General features: G+C 43.0%; 1 protein-coding gene and 1 pseudogene across 3 annotated transcripts in view; one reads left to right on the top strand and one right to left on the bottom strand.

Moving 5' to 3' along the window:
- Positions 1-21,469, bottom strand: part of CDKAL1 (CDK5 regulatory subunit associated protein 1 like 1) — a 648,948-nt gene extending 627,479 nt beyond the window's left edge. The window contains exons 1-3 of one of the 3 annotated variants that reach the window (XM_037518925.2): positions 21,393-21,469; positions 5,389-5,563; positions 4,070-4,182 (exon numbers count right to left, since the gene is read on the bottom strand). In XM_037518925.2, the coding sequence (XP_037374822.1) occupies positions 4,070-4,182; positions 5,389-5,558 (283 nt within the window). In that variant the 5' untranslated portion in view covers positions 5,559-5,563; positions 21,393-21,469. Of the gene's footprint in view, positions 1-4,069; positions 4,183-5,388; positions 5,564-14,412; positions 14,998-16,759; positions 17,442-21,392 lie in introns of those variants that run through there. The other 2 variants (XM_054698342.1, XM_054698343.1) reach the window with 2 other exon arrangements.
- Positions 18,037-18,691, top strand: LOC119251679 (protein N-terminal asparagine amidohydrolase-like; annotated as a pseudogene).
- Positions 21,470-22,053: the final 584 nt, after the last annotated feature.

Raw genomic sequence — 22,053 nt, 5'->3', positions numbered from 1 at the left:
TGCCCAAGCTAAACACTCTATTCTACCTTAGGTAGGCTCATCACAAATATAACTCACTAAAACCTCAGTCAATGGCATTGTAATTTTTTCCCATTAATCAAAAAGCACATTCTATATTCATTCACAACAGATATTACTACAAACTAAACATCTCTCTTTGCAACACCTATCTACATATAAGTAACAGCTGTCCCTAAGAGGTTTGGGAGACCATCCTTTATTTCTGTTGGATTAGGGAATCATTGGGAGTTCTTTATTAAATTATATAAGAGTTGTGAGGTTTAAAGATATCCAAAAAGTGCTGAAATCACTATTATCAAAAGTTTTTGAACTCTATTAAGACAGCTTTCAGAATCAATTAAGATAAACAAAAATGCCTTGATTGCTCAACATATCACATCAAATTTGGCCTAAAATGACCAGTGAGCATTCTAACATCGAATGTATTCTCAAGATATTGTAGATCTGCCACCAATAAGGACACTGAAAACAATTTACCAACATCTGTAAATAATAACCCAAGGCATTATTGGAAAAAAAAGAATATTCTGCAAAAATTGCTGACTTCAAGAGCAACATATTCATGGAATACACATGTTTGCATCACATTTCTTTCAAACACCATGCTGTTACTTATCAGGGCAGTTTAACTGCTGTGCATGATACTAATTATATCATGCATATGATTATCCATGATGCAGTTTAACTGTTCTGAGTCTTAGGGAATGACATTTCTCCTCAGTGGGTTCCATTATTTGAAATAAGCAAGTATACACTGTTTTATAAGGTTATGAAACACCTTTTTTCCTTAAAGTAAAAAAGGTTTGAAAGAGGCAATGAACAAGAGCAAACTGCTCTGAGTAAGGTGTTACCAGGGGATAATTACACTCCCAGATTCACAAAGTTAAAAGCAGCAATTTCAAGTACATACCCATCAATTTCTTTCTTCCCCAAACAGTAAAAATATCTGCAACTGGTAATTGAGAGTCAATTTTAAATTTCTGTGTATACTGTTTTCAGTATGTCTCTGAATAATATTTATTTTATACCTATTTCATATCACTTTACACCTATTTCCTATCAATTATACAGTTAAATGAAAATGTTTCAGATCTATATTTCATTAATGAAACACTGTAAATTATTAAGCAGTAATAATTTTGTTAACCCCATGCCAAATTAATTAAAAAGATGACTGGCAGAGGTAATCTCAAATCATTCATATATCTAATCTAAATATAAAATCTGTAGAGATTTCCTTCTTAAAGACTTTACAGAAAGTAACAGTTCATATTTCCTGGGCTGACAGCACCTAGACAAGTGAGGAAAGTGGTTCTACAGTCAACATGAAAGCCAGACTAGAGTTAAAATCTGACTATGAATGTCTAAAGTGGGGACAATGAAGAGAAATGAAGAACTTATAAAATCAGTACAAATATGAATAAATACAAGTACCACCAAGTATATAAAAGTAATACCCAACATGAAAGTAATATTCAAGTGGCTGCCTCCAATTCTTGTTACTATTCCCAAATAAGATGAAAATAGGTTTACATAACAAAGTTAATATTCTTATATAAACACATCAGGACTATTATGTTACATAGAAAAATACTGTTATAAGATCAAAGACATACTGCTAATGGGCTAAAATTGAAATTGAAATGTGTTAGATATTTAATGTCACCTAGAAAAAGTCGAGCTCTGTTTTTGTTAATGTTTTAGGAAATTATCTTACAGGCCATTTTCTTACTATTCAAACTGCACTGTCAGAATACGTTATGGCAAGTTCAGGCTAAATTATACTAAAAATTGCTAATAAATACAGAGAAGTAATTCCAAAGGCATAAGATAGATTCTGCTGTCTCAAGATTAAGTATCAAGGGCCTCCCCGGTGGCGCAGCGGGTTGAGCGCCACGCTGTGAAGCTGCCCACAGCCTCTGCAGCGCGGGTTCGATCCCGGCTGGCCAGCGAGAATCCCACATGGTGCAGCAGACCTCTCCTGTCTCGCCCGCTGCTCCCCTCTGCAGTGTATTTCTGTCATCTGCCTGCTCTGTTCCCCACTCTGTCTCTGGTGAATCCTCTCACCCTCCCGCGCATCTGGACTGTACCCCAGCTCTTGTATAAAAATAAATGAATCTTTAAAAAAAAAAAGGAAACTGCTATGAAAAGAATAAATCCCAATTCTCTCTGATCTTCACATGCGATCTTGAAGCTAGAACTCGCCAATTACACACGCAAAAGCAACTGTGAATACGGGTAAAGTGCAGTGTTTTAGAACAGACTTCACTGCCTATGTGACTTCAGGTAAACACAAGGTGTCCCGCCTCACCTGTATAATAGGGATGTCAGAGCAGACCACAAGGAATAAACAAAACAACCTATATTAAATACCGGGCAGGTACGTTTTACAAAACATAGAAATTCTGGTCCCAATCAATATACATACAGATCGATACAAAATATTCAGATGTGGGTATGCACCAGTCAGTCTACACACATACCTCCTAGCTCTGCCCACTGAAAGGACCTAGCAGCACTTCACTTCATGGGAGCAAAAAGCACATCTAGTGCCTATGTGTATGTTCTAAACACCATCTCCTTCTAAACACCATCCTCCTAATGAAAGCGATCAGGACTCTGTAGGAAAATGGCTATTTCCAAGGCTGGGGAACGGAAGATATGAGACTACTCTAGTACAGCCTAGGGAGGCATCTTGTGGTCCCAGAAAATAAGGAAGTGCACAGCAAACAATGGAAGCATGCTGAGAAGGCCTTAGGAGGCAGCCTGAGTAAGTCCTATGACCAACGTTGGAACAACGTGAATAGCAAAATAATGACAGTACTGGACTATGACTTGTGCAGTAAATGCCCGTGAAACCATATTGACGCAAGTAAGGAGAAGGGACAGCTTTTCTTTAGGTAAGAGCTACAGCAATAAATGTGGAAGGCACAAAGAAAGCAGAAAAATCACTAGAGTAGTAACTGATGCAGACAAAGTGCACTGAAGAATACTAAAATTAGTGAGTAAAACACTGAGCAGAAACAGGTTATTTGTTATCTACTGTAAGAAAAATAGCAACTTTGCTACAGAGCTAGCTGGTCACAGAGGCTTAATACACTAGGAAAAAGACACTGATATCACCAAGCCCCTCGTATGATACATAGAGAAAGATAAAGTGAACACAACTGTGTTCTTCTTACCAAAAATGTGTTCATGGGGCCTCCCTGGTGGCGCAAGGGTTAAAGTCTCAGCATGATCAAGCTATAGGCAGCCACTGTGGCATGCATCTGATCACCAGCCAGGGAGCTAAGCCACATATGGTACAGCAGACCTCTCCGGTCTCGCCCAATGCTCCCTTCAGCAGTGTATTTTAGTAGTTCCTCTGCCTGTTCTGTTCCCCACTCTCTCTCTGGTGAATTCTTTCACCACCACCATCACCCCCCACCTCTGGACTACACCCCAGTTCTTTTATGCATAAATAAGAAATAAATCTTTAAAAAAAATTATTCTCATCATGAGAAGATACAAACAAACCCAAGTTGAAGGATATTCTGCAAAATAACTGGGTTTCTCCACAGGTGGTAAGAGGATAAAACGCAAGAAAAATACTGAGGAAGTGTGAGATTGAAGGAGACTAAAGAGACAAACAAAGAAGATGTAAGATGAGGACCTAGACTGGATTCTGGAACAGAAAAATGATATGAATGGGAAAACTGACAAAATTCAAGGATGAGCTGTCGTTCAGAAAACAATATAATACTAATGTTAATTTCCTCGTTTATTGACAATAATAATATACTATCTGAAATGTTAGGGGATGCTGAGTACAGAGCATATGAGAACTCTTAATTTTACTAATTTTCTGTAAGTCTTCCAAAATAGTTTTAAGTCTTCTAAAATATGATATCCAGAGTTACCAAGGCAAGCAATGTATAAAAACTATCTTATTTTTGCCTCAAATGTCATTAAATAATGCTAAAATATGCTTTAACAGCTGAAGCTAGAACACACAGCTTTAAAAATCTAGCTCTGAAAAATTTGATCAATACATTACTGATTTCATTACCTGTAATTTTATATCCATAAGCAGCTAGTTGTCCAGCCATATATTCGCCATCTGAATTGTTATGAGAACAACCCCATGTTCGTATCCAAATTTTCTGTATGCCTGGAATAGTGCTATTAAACAATCCATCAAAAAAATCTCATTAGTGGATATTCGGATATTTACAATAAAAAGTAATAGATGATTTCTGGGCATATTACACAAAAAACACACTCACTACAATCCATTTGCAAGCTATTCATTAAATGTACCAATTTATTCCATAATCTGTAATTATACCAAAAGTCTAAAAAGTCTAATAACCACAGAATTCTAAAAAGCAATAAAGAATCTGGTTTCTCCAGACCACAGAAGAAATTAAAGACTTTCTATCAAAAAAAAACTCCTTTTCTCTGAATTGTATTTGAAATTCAGTACTATTAATGAACTCTCCTAAGTTCAACTACTAAAAGAGCATATACAAAACAACACCAGTAAAGAAAATAGTTCTATAGCAAAAGCAAATAAAGAAAAATTAAGTGCATATATCTGCTCACAAAGGACTTCTATTCCTAGTTCTATAGTTAGTGACATAAATAAATAAATCAAAATGAAAAACTGCCACTCAATGACATTATTTAAAGTAATACATATATAAAAATAGTTCTAAAAAAAGTAATATTTCTAGGAAAAGAAAACTTAATGTGGACTGTCCTAATAATGTATAAATACATAGAAATTACATTGAACACATTTAAGACAAATTTGATCATTTTCAATTATTAAAATATAATGCATAGGTTTTAAAATCTAAATGTCCAACCAAACCATCAAGTGTATTAAAACTTTCGACAGTTTACTAGATAAACAAAGGCATACTGAAATCACACAATGCATAATCCTTTTAGGCTAGGTCGCAGTAGAATGCAGTAGTATAAAAAACACAGTAACTTATTCATGCCCAGTGCCTTTAGTTGACTGTAAGTACTGGTAAATTTGCTAAAAAAAAAAAAAAAAAAAAAAAAAAAAATCAAATGCCCAAAACACCACTGCAGTGATATCAAAGAGATCCTTGAAAATGGGCGGGAGGTGGGGGGGGTGGGGGGGCTGAAGGTGAAAGGGCAAATACTACTGTAGACTCTAACTTCAAAGAACATGAAATATATCATCTTTCCTATTTAACCAATCACTTTACTCCATTTCAAACCATTAAAATAGACACACACACAAAAGTTCAAAGATTTTTAAAAACAAACATTGTATATGCCACATAGATGGGCAGTGCCAGTTTTTCCAAAATAAAAGTGAATATAACTTAAAAAAGAAAAAAAAAAAGTTACCTGTCACTTGGTGGACTGCTTTCCTCTTCCAAGTATTTTTGGGTATTTCGCCTTCGCACCTTTGGAACAACTTGCTTTCTTGCAAAATGCCTATCTTGAGGCTTTGAATCTTCTTGTGACACAATATCTTCTATGTCATCCAGCAGTGTGTCACAGGACGCGGAAGGCATCTTCCCTATCACAGAGAAAAAAATTATAATTGAGTCTACCTTTGGGTTTTGTTTAAAGATTAATTTAATTATGCATACAAGAAGTGGGGTGCAGGCCAGAGGCATGGGGAGGTGAGAGAATTCACCAGAGACAGACAGGCAGATTGACTAAAACATACTGATGAGGGGAACAGCGGGCAAGACAGGATAGGTCTGCTGCGCCATGTGGGTCACCTCCCTGGCCGGGATCGAACTCGTGCTGCAGTGACTGCAGATAGCTTGATAGTGCTGGGACTTTAACCCCTGTGCCACCAGGGAGGCCCCTTAAGCTCAAATTCCAAGAAAATGCAGGAGAGGACAAAAAAGAAACAATCAGACAAATCCTATTGATAGTGGGACATTCCAAGGTTTCACTGGAACCATTTCTGCAACAAATCAGTATCGTGGAGGAAAAGAAACAGGACAGGAACTGTAGAAGATTAAAGGAGACTTAAAAGCATAACATCTAAATGGAATTCATGTTCTTGATTAGATTTACTTTGTTCAAGCAGCTGTAAGACATTTTAGGAACTAAGGAAATCAAAGTTTGTATGAACTGCACACCAGATAACAAGATATCACTATAAATCATGAGATATAAAGTACTGCCCTTATGTTTGAAATTTTTTTTTCAGAGACACACTGAATATTTGGAGGTGAAATGTCATTAAGCCTATAATTGACTTTGAAACAGTATAAAATAGATTAAAACATATGGGAAAACATTTACAACCTTTAAATCTAGGAAGCAGATATGTTGGTATTATTGCCCTATCCTACTTGCTCAAATATTCAAGATTTTCATAATTAAGAACACGTGGACACAGCTTCCAGGAAGATGGAGCAGATCTACTTTTCCCTCTGCCTCCAACTTAGCACAACTAAAAGGCTGCGTATTACATGTAAAATAAAAATAAGAGGACAGTGAAGAGAGAAGACTGGCAAGGGTCATTGCAGCCCAAGGAACAATATACATGGTACGTTCCTTGGGTTTTCTTTTGCCTCCTCCATTCAAGACATGGAGCTGAAAAACCCAGAAACCCCAAGGTCCAAGAAAAATGAAAAAAGCCCCCACCAAATACCTGAACCCACAAAACTCAAAGGCCAAGTGGAGAGCCTTGACTTCCACCGTTGGCTCTAACCAGGTGTCCCAAAACAGCCCATTAAAGAACCATTACAGAAGAATCAGAAAAAGACAAGAGAGCGTACTGAACATCCAAACCAGTCGACCAGCCAGTAATGAAACCCCATTGTGACCCCACAATGCTAGTGAAGACCAAACTGATAAACAAGTTTAAAGTAACTCCTATCGAAGTCCCAGCTAGATTTTTCATAAAAACAGGAAAAAAAATGTTTTAAAATTTACACAGAAAGGAACTTAATATATCTAGGACAGTCCTTCTGCCCACCTGCAGGTGCTTCTTTTCACCAACTCTCTCCCTCTGCGGGGCAGTAGCCTCCTGCCTGCCTGTGACCTGTACCTGCCCAGGATTTCTCTGCACTGACCTCCCTCAGCAGAGCAGCTTCCTCAAGGCCGCCCGCCTGCAACCATGCAGGCCTCTCTCAGCAAACCTGTCCCTTTCAGGGCAGCTCTTTCTGCCTGCTTCTGCCTATGCAAGTGTCTTTTATTCTTCTGTTCCTTTTCCCTAATAAACCTGCTCTTTAAATGTATGTATTTTTAAAAAAGGAACTTAATACATCTAAAACAACTTTGAAAAAAAAAAAGTGGGAGGAATTGGACTGCCCAATTTATTTTTTTTTTCATGCTTTAGCACCAAATTTTTTTTTTTTTAAAGATTTATTTTATTTATACAAGAGCCAGGGTACAGGCCTGATGCGCGGGAGGGTGAGAGGATTCACCAGAGAGAGTGGGGAGCAGAACAGGCAGACGGACCGAAAGCACTGCTGAGGGGAGCAGCGGGGAGACAGGAGAGGTCTGTTCACCATGTGGGTTGCTCCAAGGCTGGCGGGGATCGAACCGGCACTGCAGAGGCTGCGGACAGCTTCACAGCACTGCGCTCAACCGCCTGTGCCACCAGGGAGGCCCTGGATTGCCCAATTTCAAGACTTATCTCATAGCCATAATAATCAAGACTATGTGGGGGGGGGGGAACAGAAACAGACCAATAGAAAAGAAAACTCAAAAACAGACCCACAGTAATATATACCCACCCGACTTGTCACAAAAGTGGAAACAATTCAATGATGGAAAGATAGCCCTTTTCAACAACTGGACAAGTACAGACAAAAAAAAAATGAACCTCAACTTAAGCCCTTATGTAAAATCTTACACAAAAATTAATTCAAAATAGATCATGGACTTAAGTGTGAAATATAAGACTATAAACTTTTAGAAAAACTCTCTGAAATTAAAGCTAGGTAAAAAATTTAGGATCAGGGCCTCCCTGGTGGCGCAAGGGGTTAAGAACTGCACTATGAAGCAATCCACAGATTCTGCAGCACGAGTTCGATCCCCGGCCGGCCAGGGAGCTACCCACATGGAGCAGCAGACCACTCCTATCTCGCCCGCTGCTCCCCTCAGCAGTGTACTTCCGTCAATCTGCCTGTTCTGTTCCCCACTGTCTCTGGTGAATCTCTCACCCCCCACATATCTGCCCTGTACCCCAGTTCTTGTATGCATAAATAATCTTTTAAAAAAATTTTAAAGTTTAGGATCAGCAAAAGTATGATCATAACAATTAAGTCTGACATCAAAATTAAAACTTACTCTGCAATAAACTACTTTCGAGAATGAAAAGACAAGTTACAGAAAGGGAGAAATATTTGCAAACTACCTATCTGACAAATGAGTATCTAGAACTCAAAACACAACAGTAAAAATAATTTGAGAAAGGACAAAAGATATGAGACATTTCACCTTTGTATATGAGAATATACAAAGAACAAATAAGCACATGAAAAGTGATTCAACATGACTAACCATTAGAGAAATACTAACTCAAACCACAGTGAGAGATCACTACCCACCAATAAGAACAGGTAAAATAAAAAAGGTTGACAACACCACATGTTGGTGTTGAATGCAAAGAAACCAGATCACTCATACAGACCTGTGGGAATATGACTGTCCAGCCACTTTGGAAAAGTTCGGTGTTATCTCATAAAACAATGCAACCCAGAAACTCTACCTCTGGGGAGGATTACCCATAAGAAATAAAGACATAGTCACACAAAAACAAAAACGTTTACAGCAGCTTTCTCTTTAATATCTAAAACCTGGGCACAACTCAGATGGCCTTCAACAGGTTAAACGGTGGTACATCAATACCATGGACTACTACTCATCAAGAAAAAGAAATATACTCTTGATCCATGGGTGAACCAGAGTAAACAGTCAACCCAAAAGGGTTATATTCTCTGTAATTACATTTACATAGCAATCATGAAGATGCCCACACGGCGCGGCAGACCTCTCCTCACTCGCCCACTGCTCCCCTCAGCAGTGTTTTCAGTCAATCTGCCTGTTCTGGTCCCCACTGTCTCCGGTGAATCCTCTCACCCTCCCACGCCTCTGGCCTGTACCCCAGTTCTTGTATAAATAAATTTTTTTTTAATGAATTAACAAAAAGAAATGGAGAATAGTTGGTTGCCAGGGACTAAGGAGAGGACATGGTAGGAGTAAAGTGAAAGACTATAAATAGTAAGAGAGAGCCTGATAGTGGTGCAAATACTCTGTATCTTGACTATATCAATGTTAGTGTTCTGCTGTGATAGGGTATTAGAGTTCCTTAAGATGTTACTAGTTAAGTGTACAGCATCTCCACATGATTTTTATAACTGCAAGTGACTACAATTATGTTAAAATATTTAAGGAAAAAGCTTCTAGGGGGATAAAGAAAAAGAAACTGTACTAGAGTTCACTTATAGTCCTACTAACCCTACGTACAGACAGGAAGCAAGCACCTCACAAGTCCTCCCGTGAGCCATCTGCAGCTCTGAGGTGAACTGCTGCTATTCTCACTTGAAAGACCAACCTGAGACTGAGATGCCCACTCACCCAAAGAAATACAGGGATCCCACACCAGGTAAGCCAGACGCCTAATGCCTGCTTAAGGTAGGTATACAGAGTGACTGCTCTTCCTCAGCTGCATAACCTGAACCAGGAACAAGGTTCCATGGTCATCACCAGTCTTAAGTCTTTCTGATTAATTTTCCTTCTTTTCAGTTGTTTGATTCCCATTTTTCCATTAACAACCTTCAATCAAGAGAGAGGCTTCCCACCAGGCTCATATAACATCCTTTACTGTAATGCACTCATTATAACTATGACAATTCTGGGCCTTTAAATCAGATAAACCACAGTTCAAATCGCAATGAGTTTTACATTGTTAGTGAGAACCAAACTTAGAAATAATCCAATTGGCAATCAATCAACAGTTGGTTAATTACAGTTAAACATACCATGTGGTCACAGCAGGCCTGTGCTCACAGGCCTCCCTTCCTAGACACAGGGATGGGGCACATGACAGAGCAACCCGTCCTCAAGGCCACAGTGATTGATCCAGGAGGATCATGACAAGCCCAACCAATGGAATCACCCCAAGGACTTCAACACCAAAACTAACAGCAATAAGGACTTCTCTCTTTTCACTGAAGTACCTTGAAGTACTTAAATTGTAAGGATGTCCTTATGATGTGCCCTCCACAGGGCGAAAGTCTATCTGAAGAGTGAAGTCTAGGGCCTCCCCTGGTGGCGCAGCGGTTGAGCGCTGGGCTGCGAAGCTGCCTGTAGCCTCTGCAGCACCAGTTTGATCCCCGGCTGCAGGGTAAGGGTCCCACATGGCGCGCAGATCTCTCCTGCCACCCGCTGCTCCTCTCAGCAGTGTATTTCGTCAGTCTGCCTGTTCTGTTCCCCGCTCTGGCTCTGGTGAATCCTCTCACCCTCCCGCACTTCTGACTGTACCCAGTGCTGTATAAACAAGTAAATCTTTAAAAAAAAAAAAAAAAAATGACGTCTAATAATAACTGAAGACAGAAAAGCCATACTGACATTATTTGAGCAAGTGGATCCAACCAATGCCTAAAGCCAGATGCAGCCTCCATGACTTAAATCAGTTTGAACTAGGTTTTCTATTCATATTGGCCAACTCAACAGGTAGGCACGGTGAAATGAACTACGTTCGTCTTTCTCAAATTGGTTCTTTTTTTTTTTTTAAGATTTATTCATTCATTTACACAAGAACTGGGGTACAGGCCAGATGCGTGGGAGGGTGAAAGGATTCACTAGAGACAGAGTGGGGAGCAGAACAGGCAGACTGACAAAATACACTGCTGAGGGGAGCAGCGGGAGAGACAGGAGAGGTCTGCTGTGCCATGTGGGACCCTCGCTGACAGGCCGGGATCGAACTGGCACTGCAGAGGCTGCAGACAGCCTCACAGCGCAACGCTCAACCACCTGCACTACCAGGGTATGCCCTGGTTCTATTTTTTTAAAATATTACCAGTGGAAAAGTGGCTGTGTGGAGGGTGATCCTATACCTCTAAATCATATACAGTATTACAAACCAATGTTATCTCAATTTTAAAACTAATGGCCCAGTGGTCAAATAAAGTTAGAAAATTCTGCCTTCTTAGATGCCTGGTAGGCATCACTAGAGCAAAGAATGAAGATTTTATAGCAGTGAAGAAACTCCTAACTCAGGAACTTTCTGAAAAGTAACTTCTTACAGCTCTCCTGTTAGTGACTAACGAAGGTAGTGAAAACAGAAGGTCTGAATGAGGCAGACCTGCAGGTCCCCGTCCCCATCCCGCACAGATGGAGCCTTCTTCTTTTACCAGGAAATGGTTCTGTGCCCAGGCACTCAGCCTACCCATCTGTTACCTGGATGAACTGTCCACCTCCCTCTAAATAGTTCTCTAACCTCCCCAGCACAGAATTCCAGTAAAGTTCCCTCTTCTGGCATCACCACAAATTGTCTCTCTACTGAACCATTGCTGTCTGGATAGAAACACACCGTTATTTCTGCCATTTAAAAGTCAAAAACCGGGCCTCCCCGGTGGCGCAGCGGTTGAGCGCTGGGTTCCGAAGCTGCCCGCAGCCTCTGCAGCGCTGGTTTGATACCCGGCTGCTCCCCGGCCACCGGAGGAGGGTCCCGCATGGCGCGCAGACCTCACCTGCCTCCCGCTGCTCCCCTCAGCAGTGTACTTCGGTCCTTCTGCCTGCTCTGCTCGCTCTGGCTCTGGTGAATTCTCTCACCCTCCCGCGCTTCTGACTGTACCCAGTGCTTGTATAAATAAATAAAAAATAAATCTTTAAAAAAAAAAAAAAGTCAAAAACCTTATTTTGACCCCACTTCCTCTACTGGCCATCTCTATGACACTTCTCATCTTTAGAAGAGCTGCCGATACTCACATCCAGCACCTTGCCCTCTGGCTGTGTCCTGAACCAGGCTTCTATCCCAACCTCTCCTCCAGACCTGCCTTCCTGATTTCCATGACTTTTAACAACATACACCATGATCAATTCTGGGGCATTTCATATACCCCAGTCTGCAGTATTTGACATTCCTAACCATTCCCTTAAGGTATTTTCCTCACTAGTTTCTGGGGCACCACTGAGTCCTCCTCCCAGAACAGCAGCCACAGGCCCAAGTCTCCTTTGCTGGTTCTTCCACGTCTCCAACATCTCCATGTTGGAATGCCCCCATGGATCTGCCACAAGACTTCCCTTCTCTAGTTACAGGCACTGCCTGGTTGATCTTATACAGACCACGGGCTTGAAACATTAACTATATGCTTACATAACCAGCACCGGTCCTCCCCTGAACTTGAGACTCATGTGCAATCGCCTATCCAACACCCCTGCTTGAATGTCTAGTAGTTATTTCCAACTTAGAATGTCAAAAACAGAACTCTTGATCCTCCCTTCTGCCCTCTTACCCACACATCGGCTCCTCCCACAACTTTCCCCATTATATTTAAAGGCCACACCTAAATAAATAAATAATAAAAATAAAGGCCATGCCAAGTTTCTACCTGCTCCAGCCAAAACTTCTGCAACCATCCCTCTCTTTTCTTCACTAAATCCAATGCACTAACAAAATTCTGCTGGCTCTAACTGCAAAATATATTCAGAATCTGACCATTTTCTGGCCATACTCACTGTCATATTTTTGGCCCAAATCAACGTCAACTCTTTCCTGGATTATGTTGAAAGTCTCCCCACTATACCCTTAATTCCCAAAGGATATTTTCAGCACAGATGCAAAGGAGCTCATTAAAACCTAGGTTCATCTCAAGCTCCTGATCAGAATCTTCCAGTGATAGCCCAGCTCAGCGTAAAAAGTCAAAACCACTACAAAGACCTACGGGGACAAGCCATCGGCCTCCTGACAACTCTCTGGCCCTATTTCCTGACCACTCTCCCCATTCACTCCTGGCAGCCACCTAGTTCATCCCCACCAGGTGCACACCTATCTCAGGAGTGGCTTCCTATGAGCTGGCTACTAGCCGGCCACTCATGGGCAACTGTGACCCACTTGCTATCTCCAAATCACAGCAGAGCATTCCATGACTACCTATGGAGTACAGCTCGTATCACGAGGCAGGCCTAGGGACGCCTAGGCCGCTGTTGACCTAATTACATGACTATCTCCATGGTGGTCTCGGAATAACTCGGCCTACGATAACATCAAATACTTTTCTGACGAAAATGGCTCTTGACATATGGTCCCGATGTCCCCTTCCCTGTCCCTCATAAAATTTTGTCCCCATTCCTATCCCACTCTCTGGACTTCATTCCTCACACCATTGTCACACGATCAGCTTTTACTAGCCTGTGTGCTTTCAATCAATGGCACAAGCAGAGTCTTGCCTTGCAAACCTGCTCCATGACTTCTGTGTCCCCATCGTGTTTCCGCTGCAAAGTGGCAACAAAGTTCAGGTCACAACACTCAGGGTCTTGTTCTTGCATGGAATGCCCCCCAGGCCTTCGGGACACGGCTCCCAGGGGACCAAGGAGGCCCTCTAAGCAACTCCCTCCCCACCAGGTATACAGACACTTCTTATCCCCACCTCCCTGCCTTGTTTCTTTTTCAAACCAGATTTTACTGATTTGCCTTTCGTTTACATAATTATGTAATTTAGGGAGAACAACTTCACACTCAATTTGTGCGCATACTTCATCTGCCTAGTTGTCTTACCACAGCACTTCACCACCTGCTGAGATGCTTTCATTATCTTTTACTGTCTATGTCTTTCTACCAGAATATATACTCCATAAGAATAAAGGCTTTTGTGTTTTATTCACTGCTTTATCCCAAGTACTGCTTAAAATGACATCAAATCCATTGCAGGGTCTCAATATTCCTTACTGTAGACCACCCAGTCTAACAAAATCCAGCCCATCTCTACTCCCACCCTCTTTCCTGCTCCTTCCCAAATGTACTAACCTTTCCGAGCTTCCCCCTGAAGATGCCAAATGAGTTTGACTCAAGGGCCTTCATCTCTGCTATTCCTCTGCCTGGAATATCATCCCCAGGTGTTTGGATGGCTTGCTGCCCTCTCTCTACTCAAATACTCTCCTCAGAAAGGCCTTCCTAGCCACCGTATCTAAAATAAGTCCACACTGATCAAGCATCCCCACACTCTTTACTCCCCTAGCCCTGCTGTATGCTTTCCTTTTCCATGGTGCGTTTACCTGACACATATGTACTGTTGCATCTGTGTTTCTCATTACAGTTCAAGCTTCCTAAGGACAAAAGCATCATCTCTTTTCTCCATGACACTCATGGCACCTATAGCAATGCCAAGTGCACAGCAGGAACACAGTATTTGTTGCCTGAATGACTAAAACGCATGTTTAAACTGAACTTACCTAGTTTTTCTAGAACATAGGAGTGTTGTGCAACCACACCAGGCCGGGTAGCTTCACTGTCGGTTCTCACAGATGAAGAGATAATTTTGGAGCCTTCGGGAGACTTTCACAGGCCTTTAATGCTGAATCAGGGGACAGACCTGCTTTCTCTCTCAGTATTTGTCTCCTCTCCTCTCTCTATCCCCATCTCTTCTCTCGCCAGTCCTGCCTCAGAGTGAGGCCACGCGTATAGCCCCTAGCCCCTTGCCCCAGGTGTTCCCATTTACATACACATGTGCCCTGTGCTCCCCGGGCCCAGGTGTCTATAGTTGAAGGTGTGCGTGCAAGACCCTAGGTGCTGGTCATAGATGCTCATGGCAGCAGGGCAGAAAAAGCCTGAAAATTTCATTTACCCTAGAAGGAGAAAAACGGAAAACCTCACCCTGGGTAGGAAGTTGAAATAAAAACCTAACCCCGAAGGTTTTTTCTATCACTACTTACTCTATGAAATAGTCAAGGTAAGTAAGAAAGGAGCTCAGGTAGTACCTTTGCATGCCAACCAAGAACTATGGACAGATTATGAATTACATGACAGATTAATATTGAAAGTCCTCTTTTTTTTTTTTTAACTTTTTTTTTTTTTTAATAGAGGCATGTTTTATTTATTTACTTTGTTTGTTTGTTTGTTCGTTTTGTTTATACATGCACTGGGTACAGTCAGAAGTGCGGGAGGGTGAGAGAATTCACCAGAGCCAGAGTGGGGAGCAGAGCAGGCAGAAGGACCCAAGTACACTGCTGAGGGGAGCAGCGGGCGGCAGGAGAGGTCTGCGCGCCATGTGGGACCCTCCTCCGGTGACCGGGGAGCAGCCGGGGATCGAACCGGCGCCACAGAGGTCGCCGGCAGCTTCGCAACCCAGCGCTCAACCGCTGCGCCACCGGGGAGGCCCGAAAGTCCTCTTTTTTTAATTCAACAATTTTCCAGGGGAGCCCAGCAAAATGGTGGAGTGAAGATGCAGGTCTGGACTCTTCCACAGACACACAAGCAGACTGCAGCAGAACAAAGCCAACAACCCCTGAAGGAAAAAAATGGACAATCACAGCCCATATTAGGAGCAACAGTGAGGAAGGAATAGGAAAAGCTGTGGTAACAGTGACACCAGCACAGTACAATCCACACAGAAAATGCCAGCTACTATACAGACTCCTACCATCGCTGCCTCGGGCACACCCCAGCATCGAGAACTCTTCGGACCTGGCATTGCCTTAGACAAGATTCGGTGCCCAGAACAGAGGATGCAGTGTTGGAGAGGGTGCAGGCGAGGAGTACTAGCTTGAGCCTGAGGTGCTCAATAAAGAACAATCAGGGCCTTCCTGGTGGCGCAAGAGGTTAAGTCTCAACACTACGAAGCTATCCGCAGCCACTGCAGCACGAGTTCAATCCCCGGCCAGGGAGCAGCAGACCTCTCCTTTCTCTCCTGCTGCTCCCCTCAGCAGTGTATTTCAATCAATCTGCCTGTTCTGCTCCCACCTCTGTCTCTGGTGAATCCTCTTGCCACCACCACCCGCACCCCCACACACACCTCTGGCCTTCACCTGAGCTCTTATATGCATAAATAAATAAATCTTAAAAAAAATAAAGAGAAACAATCAGAGCGTGAGTCCTATGAAGAAACAGATCAGATCTGTGTCTCCCCACAGAGAGGCTAGAACTTGAGCCAAAGCCAAGGATGGGCTTTTAAAAGCACCTGCCACCCCAGGGTTAAAATCAAAACAACAAAGGAACCTTTGCCTAAAGTCAAATTTAAGCATCTGTTAGGAACAGGAGCAAACACCCCAGGATAGGGTTCTGTGCTGGAAAAACATCATGGTGGATGTTTTCTAGGCATGTGACCCCATAACAAAATGATTTCATATTTCACACATAATTGTGTGTGGATCCACTGAAGGGAAATAGACTGGAAAAAGAAAGATGAGAGGTGTCCTCTGTGGTACAGAGTTAGGGAGCAGGGAATACTAAGCTTTGTTTTACAGAACTGAAATTCATAGAAGATAGAATTGTGTACTGAGATAGAGCTAGAATTAGGCCTTCTCTCAACACCAAGCTCTCCCACTATGACGCCCTCTCGCTGGCAAAGCACAAACAATGCAAAGTCTACTGTGACCCTAAGAAACACATTCCAGAAAAAAGCTGTGCACAGGAAAAACAGGCAAATCAATGTAAAGAGTGAAAATATGCATAGGAAAGTGTAGGAAAGAATGCTCAAACACACTAATGGTGTTCATACAATTAATTTTCAACTACCCCAAATTAAAAAAAAAAGACTGATGAAAACCCTGCTGAGCTGAAAGCATGGTAAAACTGATGTACCTTTCTGGAGAGCAAGCTGGAAATACGTATGAGTTGTGGAAACACGCACAGGGCAGGTTCACTGTTGAGTCAGACAGACGGAGAGAGTCCTGGAGGCCTCTAAAGATTTTACAGGCCTTTTAATGTTGAATCAGGTACACAGGCACACCAAGCAGGGAGGCTGGCATGCAAGGAGGCAGGCAGGGGGGCCGGGCTACCTGCCTCCCAGCCCACAAGAAGCTTTCTCAGTCCCCCTCTCGCCAGCTCGCCTCCTGGAGTCACGCCACTGCCCTCCTAATCGCCATGCTGCCGCCCTCTTAGGCCTCGCTCTCAGCGCAGGTGCCCACATTTATTTAAACATGCGCATGTCCAAGTTCTCTGGGCCCAGGTGTCTCTAACCAAAGGTGCGCAGGCCCCACGCCCACACTCCCAAGCGCCTTCTGCATTAACACGATCAAGGCTGCAGGTGGCAGCCATAGAGGCTAGAGGCAGGAGGGCGTAAAAGCCTGACTTCATTTACTCTACAATGTCAAACTTAAAGCATACATATCCTTTGACCCAGCCATTCCATTTCTAGAAATTCATTCTAGAGAAGCAATAGAAGACGAATATAATGCTGAGGTTCCTGTGCCGGACTTCACATCATAAGCACCTGAACAATCTCACTCATCAGTATGAAGTTTTTGCTTCTAACAAACTGGTAGTAGGAACTGTTAAGCCTCCAGAAAATGTTAAATGCGTAATAAGGAAATAAAAGTTTAAGAATAACAGGAAAGCAGCAGAGGCGGCCTAGCACCATTTTCCATCCTATCGCTGATTGGACCATTTACCAATTAGCTCATAGCTCACACCTGATCAGTCCATTCCACCATCCAGGCACCAAATCCATGGGCCTCTGCACCGCCTACAGCTAGAGGGACCCACAGGGTTGGAGCTGGCCAATGGGAGCAAATGTTCCTCCCAGCAGCCCTGAACCAAGGGCTGCATGCCCAGGGGCAGCATCTCTGCTGGCCTCTGCTTGCAGCCTGAGCCCCAGTGGGGCCACTGGTGGCAGTAAAAAGCCCGTCACCCACTGCCGCTTGCACTACCCACAAGCAGTGCTCTGGGGCCAAGCAGAGAACTGCTACTTTTTCCAAACGCTCCTGCCACTTAGGCAGCAGCAGCAAAGAGCCAGACTTGCCCAGCGGCTTGTGCTGCATGCAGGCATCCGGTTTCACTACTTCTCACACAGTGATCCTGAAGCACACAGGTATCAGGGCTACTGCCTGACACACTGTGATAGAACCAACACCAAAGCTGAGGTCCCCTTGATCATGAACTCCATAAAATCTGTTTCTAATCACACTCAGTGTGGCTGAAAGGCTGGAAGAACACCTCATGGGAGGCTTCAGTGATAACAGGTAGTGGTTGTGAAACCTCATCAACTTCTTAATTTGACAGACGAGAAGATGACATTCCCTTAGTGACATTAAGTGTGACAGAATTAAATGACCAGAAAGAAAATTAAAACCACTTTCCAATCATTCACGCCATTGCTGTCAACATTAGAAGCGTAGAGATTTAGAGCCTCCTTCCAAGACTGAGGATCCAAGGAGGAGCTATGGGTTGGTTGCACAAGCTCTCCCAGGCAGACCCATGGTTAGTACTTACGATGCAAAGACAGACAGAACAACTTCATAAAGGACTGTATTCCTAGATGCCATCTCCACATGTGGATTTCTGGTTGTAGCAAGATGATAAGCAAATACTAGAAACTTTTCACTTTGCCTCCTGTTGAGCCCCCCAACTCTGTAGTACATATAAGATCTACCTTGATGTTTTTCAAAAAAATACCCATCTCCAACTAACATACTGTTTCCTGGAAATAAAGCTCTACTCTAATGAAAAAAAAAAAAAAAAAAAAACAATGAAGATGGCTTATGGGAAAAGATCTCCTCTTCAGGACCCTAAAATAGGAATTACCAAAGAAAACAACTTTCTGGCACAAGGGCCATTGGTGGGGGTTAGAAAGAATATGGATTTGGAATCTGCACCATTCAGTCTTAGGTTTCCTCCTTCCTTTATCTGTGTCTTTCAAATGGTTTTTAAAATAATATCTTATTTTAGCAAATAAATAAATGTAAAGCAAGATAGGATTATATAAAGGTTTTTTTCTCCAACGTAGAGGAAATCTAACATTCAACTAAATTAGTTAACAGGCATAAAAGTAGTCAGTGAAAAGGGAGATACTGAAAATAATGAAAAGAGAATGCAGTATCCTAGAATAGTGGTTACTTACATAGATGATTTACTGGGAGAACTCTCGTAATATCAAATACTCAGATCCCATTCAGAATTAAAATCTCCAAGAGTGGAAGTTAGGGATGGGAACAGAAAGCCTGCCCAGGGGATTCCACTAAACAGCTCCAAGACTCACTACAGAAGTTCACTAGCCTCAGTATTCATTGTATTCACCTGAATAGGCTTTGCCCCGAAACAACTGAACCCCAAGCCAACTGAATGAATCTGTGGGAACAGAGCCTGGGCATCATTTTTCTTTTTAACTTTCCTGTAATTCTCATGTGCACAGCTATAGTTATGAGTCCCATGCCAGTATTTTTCATAATGTCTTCCCAGTACAATTAGCATCACCAGCGAACTTGTTAGAAATGAAAATTCTTAGGCACCACTCCAGACCTACTAACTCAGATATTATGAGTAAAGACTAGCAATCTGAAACAAGCTCTCTAGGTGATTTTGAAATGGAGATCAGGGTATTTTCATATAGTGATGGTGGCAAAATTACTAAGAAATTAAGCTATCTTACTACTATACCTTCTAATGTGTAAATTGGTTCTCAACCCTAAGTTTAAAATAAGTGAGTACCTTGATCATCTGCAATACCTCTTGATTATCTCAAATCCTCTTGAAAGATGAGTGTGGAAATAAAAACTATTTAGAGGGGCCTCCCCGGTGGCACAGGCGGTTGAGCACAGCGCTGTGAAGCTGTCCGCAGCCTCCACTGTGCGAGTTCGATCCCCGGCCGGCCAGGGAGCTACCCACATGGCGCAGCAGACCTCCCCTAACTCACCTGCAGCTCCCCTCAGCAGCGTATTTCAGGCCATCCGCCTGTTCTGTTCCCCATTCTGTCTCTGGTGAATCATCTCTCCCCCTGGCCCCCTGGCCTGTACCTCAGTTTTTGTATGCTTCAATTAAATAAATCTTTTAAAAACAACTAAATAGAGGGCCTCCCCGGTGGCGCAGCAGTTGAGCGCTTCTGCAGCACCAGTTCGATTCCCCGCTGGCCAGGGAGAACCCTGCTTGGCGCAGCAGACCTCTCCTGCCTCGCCCGCTGCTCCCCTCAGCAGTGTCTTCGGTCTGTCTGCCTGTTCTGCTCCCCGCTCTAGCTCTGGTGAATCCTCTCACCCTCTGGTGCTTCTGACCTGTACTCCAGTTCTTGTCTACATAAATAAATAAATCTTAGAAAAAAACTAATTAGAAAGAGCAGGCTGCCAATAAGTTCAAAAACCATTGGAAGGTCCCTTAGCTCCACCTAAAAGGGATCAGACTTGATAGAGCAGGGTTAATGGATGCTCCTTACTACTGCCAACTTCAGACTGATTTGAACAAATGTGTTGGCATCTGCCATATTTCCCTTGACAGTAATCCAGCTTCTGGCCATAGTAACAAAAATCATGCAGCACTACCAACAAGCCTGTGTGAATACAAACTGTAAAACACGCATAATATAGGGGCCTCCCTGGTGGCGCAAGGGGTTAAGCACCGCACTATGGAGCAATCCACAGCCTCTGCAGCATAAGTTCGATCCCCGGCCAGGGAGCCTCCCACATGGCACAGCAGACCTCCCCTGACTTGCCTGCTGCTCCCCTCAGCAGTGTATTTCGCCAGTCTGACTGTTCTGCTCCCCACTCTGTCTCTGGTGAATCCTCTCACTACCCCCCCCCCGCATCTCTGGCCTGTACCCCAACTCTGCATGCATAAATAAATAAATCTTTAAAACATGCACAATATGATGAGGTAGGTATCTAGATCACCTTCCAATCTAAAAACACGTGTGGCCCCGAGAATCCGAGAATGAGGTTTAATGACTCAACGAGAACAAGAAACAAGCTACTAGTCCTGGTCAATTTCATTTAAACTCAACAGGGGAGGTGGGAAGGAGAGAGGAGAGTAGAGAATAGAGAACGGTGGGCCCTTTGCTAATGGAAAAATGATCGTGACCGCACTTGGGGGGAGAAATCCTAAATGGCGAAAAACTACACAAGGATTTTCTGAAATAAAAATAAAAGTATTAAGATACAGCTCCATGAAAGCTAGACCCGGCACACGCCTTGCTCAGTCCCCGCAACACGAATGCAGAAAGTGGGGAAACAAATGAAATCTGGCAATCGGAAAGCGGGTTCCTTAAATGCTTCTCACGATCCTGCAGAACCAGAAGCCCAAGACCCCCGTCCTCACTTCTGGCAACGCCACCAGCATCTCATCCCCCCAGCCCAGCTGGCAAGTGTCTAAGTGGCAAACAAGCCAGCAAACTGGCTTCAATCCGAGAGTGAAAATGGAAAAACAAGGCTCCGCTATAAAAGGATCTGTGGCCACACTCTGCCCCACACTGATCCATTAGCCGCCCTCGGCCAGCAGACGGGAAATAACAAACCTGTCCGAAGGAGGGAATCGACACGCCAGACTCCGGAAACTGCACGGAATTCAGATGGGGGCCGCCATGACACCTACGTCCCGCCACGTTTATTTACGCATGCTCGGCGACGGCGGCCCGGAGAGACCAAACTACCTCAGCGGAAAGAGCGCGTTCTGCTTTGGTTTAATTTAGTAACAATTATACTTACGATTGTTTTGGTTATGAGAGCGGAAATATAGCCCCAAGGCCTCCCCAAGCAAGTATTAGGCTTGCTTAATACTAATTTCTGGGTAGCTCACTATGGCTCAGGCACACGCTTAAGCATTTTACATAAACTTTCTTTCCCAACTTATTTGTTTGTTTATTTATTTATTCATTATTTTACAAAAGAGGAAACAGTTTAGGTACATGCCCAAGCACAAGGTCTGCTACTACTACTGACAGTCCTCGGTGCTTTTTCCAATTCTGCCTGACTCCCAAAGAACCTGCTATTCTCATGACATATGTACCAGATTATTCTGGGAAACAGTGATAGTAACAGCAAAAGACTGGAAACGCTCTTGCTTCTCAATGAGTGATTTGTGATATGTATGTAGCTCTTAAAAAAGATCAAACTTAGCAAACAACTATGAACCACAGACACACTATGGGCGGGGGGGGCGCGGGGAAAGGAGAGATT

Source organism: Talpa occidentalis, unplaced genomic scaffold, assembly GCF_014898055.3.
Source record: "Talpa occidentalis isolate TD23 unplaced genomic scaffold, MPIMG_talOcc4v2.1 talOcc4.2, whole genome shotgun sequence".
NCBI classification, from domain to species: domain Eukaryota; kingdom Metazoa; phylum Chordata; class Mammalia; order Eulipotyphla; family Talpidae; genus Talpa; species Talpa occidentalis.
Note: the sequence above shows the minus strand (reverse complement) of the source record. Positions and strands in the feature narration are given on the sequence as shown.